The sequence below is a fragment of the Protopterus annectens genome, chromosome 12.part0 (genome assembly GCF_019279795.1).
Source record: "Protopterus annectens isolate FY-2018-M chromosome 12.part0, PAN1.0, whole genome shotgun sequence".
Taxonomy (NCBI): Eukaryota; Metazoa; Chordata; order Ceratodontiformes; family Protopteridae; genus Protopterus; species Protopterus annectens.
Window position 1 is genome coordinate 1,443,595,956 of NC_056746.1, and position 3,096 is coordinate 1,443,599,051.

A 3,096-nucleotide genomic window follows, 5' to 3' on the forward strand; every position below is an offset into this window, starting at 1 on the left:
ACTTGCAGTAAGCATGTTTTGTCCTGCAAAAGCTCAGGTTTCTGCAAAAAAATGACCCACTTTGGGCATCTGAAAGAAAAGGTGGCAGTCCTAAGTCATGCACAAACAAATGCACGGCAGTAGTAGCAGCAGCAACAGCATGTACTGGCATGGCAGCAGTAACATCAAAAACGGTACAGCACGGAAGCATATGTACTATAGGGCTGCCTACTTTTCAAATGGCCAAAGTTGGACATTTTTGGGGCACACATCAGATTTTACAGGCCGACACATACCCACGGACCGCACAAAGGATAGAACTTAACTTTTTTTCCTAAATAAAAACTTATTCTTGTAGCAGTTTAGTTACTTATTCTGTTTCTTGTAACATTTACGTATTTTAAATACAGAAATAACTATTTTATGCAACTATTACATAAAATATGGGACATAATTATTTCCTTTGCCATTTTCATTTTTGTCAGGACACAACTGCCCAAAGAGGGACTGTCCCTCGCAAAGTGGGACAGGTGGTAATAGGGTTGCCACCTTTTCAAATGGCCAAAGTGGGACATGTTTGGTACAGACATCAGATTTTACAGGCCGACACATACCCACGGCCAGTACAAAGGACAGAACGTAACTGTTTTGCCTAAATAAAAGTTTATTCTTGCAGCATTTTAGTTGCTTATTCTGTTTCTTATAACATTTAGGTATTTCAGATACAGAATAACTGTTTTTTGCAACTATTACATAAAATATAAGAAATAATTTTGTCCTAAAATCTCAGGACATTTGCCATTTTTATAATTTTTTGTCAGGACACAACTGCCCAAAGAGGGACTGTCCCTCGCAAAGTGGGACAGGTGGTAAGCCTAGGTGGTAACCCTAAGCACTATTACATATAAAAGTGTGCGCGGACGACCTGGAAGAACAGGACGTACGCACAGACGTGATGCAACCGGACCAGTTATGGGATTGCGCCCTTTATATATATATTTTTTAATTAAAGTAAATGTAAATATGTACATCTGACAGTCCAAAAGCTCCGCTCGGAGTGGGCCGCCCCACCCCGCCCCCTCCCTTAGCTACGCTACTGGATGATGAGAGTTATGCACTAAGGTAGGCAATTCATGCACAACAGCTTTTCTTGCGTGCGCATTAAACCAGGCAAAATTATATATCGTAATAATAATAATAGTTTCACATCCAAGCCTTTAAGCTGTGCCTTGGAGCTGCATTAGTAATGAAGCTATCTCACAGAGTGCATATTTTCCAACCACAGAACTATTGTTTCTACCAAGGGTTACTGGCACGATATGTATCGCAGACCGAAACAACTCCAGGTTTTCCCATGTAGTCAGTGTTGCTGCTAGGATAGCAGCCCTACCTACGTTAAGGATCAGTAGAATTAGTGATACTAATACACTCATTTTAATTTCGGCACTTCTATTAATAAGACTGCCAAGGGGAGTTTACCTATGCAAGGTTTGCAGCATTCAGGTGATTATGGCGTATAGGAAGGAGCATGAGGTCTATACTAAGTGTGCGGATGTATTATCTTTTGAAAATCAGTGGGTGAAGCTGGAGATAATTAAACAAACGATACTGGTTTTGTCACTTTTCATTTCCCAAAGTTCCACTCCCGTAAAATGACCATTTGATATTGTGAAACAAAGGTTAAACGTTTTTACTTTTCTTGTGCTTGCGCAGCTTTAAATACGGACTTGTAAGCTGCGTCCTGTGATTTTGAGAAGCGATGCCAACTGCAAGCAGCATTCCTGCAGCTCTGGGAACATTTCCACCCTTGACCGAGTAGTCATCTCCGGGCTCTACTCTCCCATCAGGCAGGCGAGCCTAGGGACAGCGCTCTATATCGCTACGACCACTAGATGGCGATCTCCGAGTAGGTAGGGGCACTTCTGTCACTACCCGTTGCCTTTTGCACCAAACGCTTTTCTTTTCTCCAGAAGAGGCATCATAATATAATTCCGTTAGATTCGACCGAGCTCGGTCCTTTATGTGGATATATGTTCTCCGGGTGTTGTCTTCCGAGGGAATGCCGTAAATTGCTTGTACAGCTACGGGAAAATAGCATCTACAGGCTAGGAGCGGGCTTTGGGGAGCCCGAGGACGCAGGTGTATGCTGCTAGGAATTTCTGTTCCGAAGTGATGGAGGGCAAGGAAAAAGTCTTTGGATATATTAATAAATAAACACAGTTCTAGGAGCAGCAGCGGGGAAAGAAAGAAACCTGACCAAAAAGAAAACACTGGTTCTGGAAAAAGCGGAGCTCACTTCTTCAAAGTTAAGACTTGGAATCTGCGGTTCCTGTGGTGTGATGAAAATGAAAAGAGATCGCTCCACGTACGGCATGACTATGAATATAATCTTGGTCAATCTACAACCCTCAGCAATATGTTTTATTACACTGGAGAAGAGAGACTAATCCTCCTCCCGAGATAGAAAAAAAGTTACCTGTCACTATTACCTGCCTTTTTTGTTGCGGAATTAAATCATTTGCTACTGGCAAAACATTTTGGTAGGAAAAAAGGCAGTTTGCTTTCTTGTTTTTAAGGAAATGATTACTGTAAACTCTGATGGGATAATAATGGGGAGAAGATGCTTGGTCACCTTAAGACCTTTTAGGTAAGTTTTTATTGCTCTTGCATTAAAATCACGACTCATCCTTATGTCCCCTTTTGTCATCACAGCCTAGTATAAAATCAATTTCTGTGAGATGAATATACAGTTTTGAGTATATACTTGAAACAGAAGGTTGTAGCCCCATGTCACATGCACATACTGGGGCATTTCATAATGGAACATGAGCATTTTTAAGAAAAAAATATATATTCACCAAATGTAAGATAATTATTTTGGTTTATAACCCTCATAAAGACAGTCACATAATTTTAGATGATTCTCTTGTTTTATCAAATGACACTGTTTCATGTATAGTCTCATAGTTTGTGTCAATATTTACAAGAATATTAGGAAAATATGTCTTAGCCTAAAATACCAGTATATCTCATTTGTCAAATTTTCATGTAAATTTGGAAGATATAATTATTCATCTAAGGAATGTCCTGAAAAGAAAGAAAGAAAAGTGATAACCC

The 3,096-nt window shown here is 40.1% G+C and overlaps 1 protein-coding gene across 1 annotated transcript in view; it reads left to right on the plus strand.

Moving 5' to 3' along the window:
* The first annotated feature begins 1,083 nt into the window (after positions 1 to 1,083).
* MGAT5B (alpha-1,6-mannosylglycoprotein 6-beta-N-acetylglucosaminyltransferase B) overlaps positions 1,084 to 3,096 on the plus strand; it is a 3,749,208-nt gene continuing 3,747,195 nt past the window's right edge. The window contains exon 1 of the mRNA XM_044089029.1: positions 1,084 to 2,626. Within this exon, the coding sequence (XP_043944964.1) occupies positions 2,559 to 2,626 (68 nt within the window). The 5' untranslated portion in view covers positions 1,084 to 2,558. The remainder of the gene's footprint in view (positions 2,627 to 3,096) is intronic.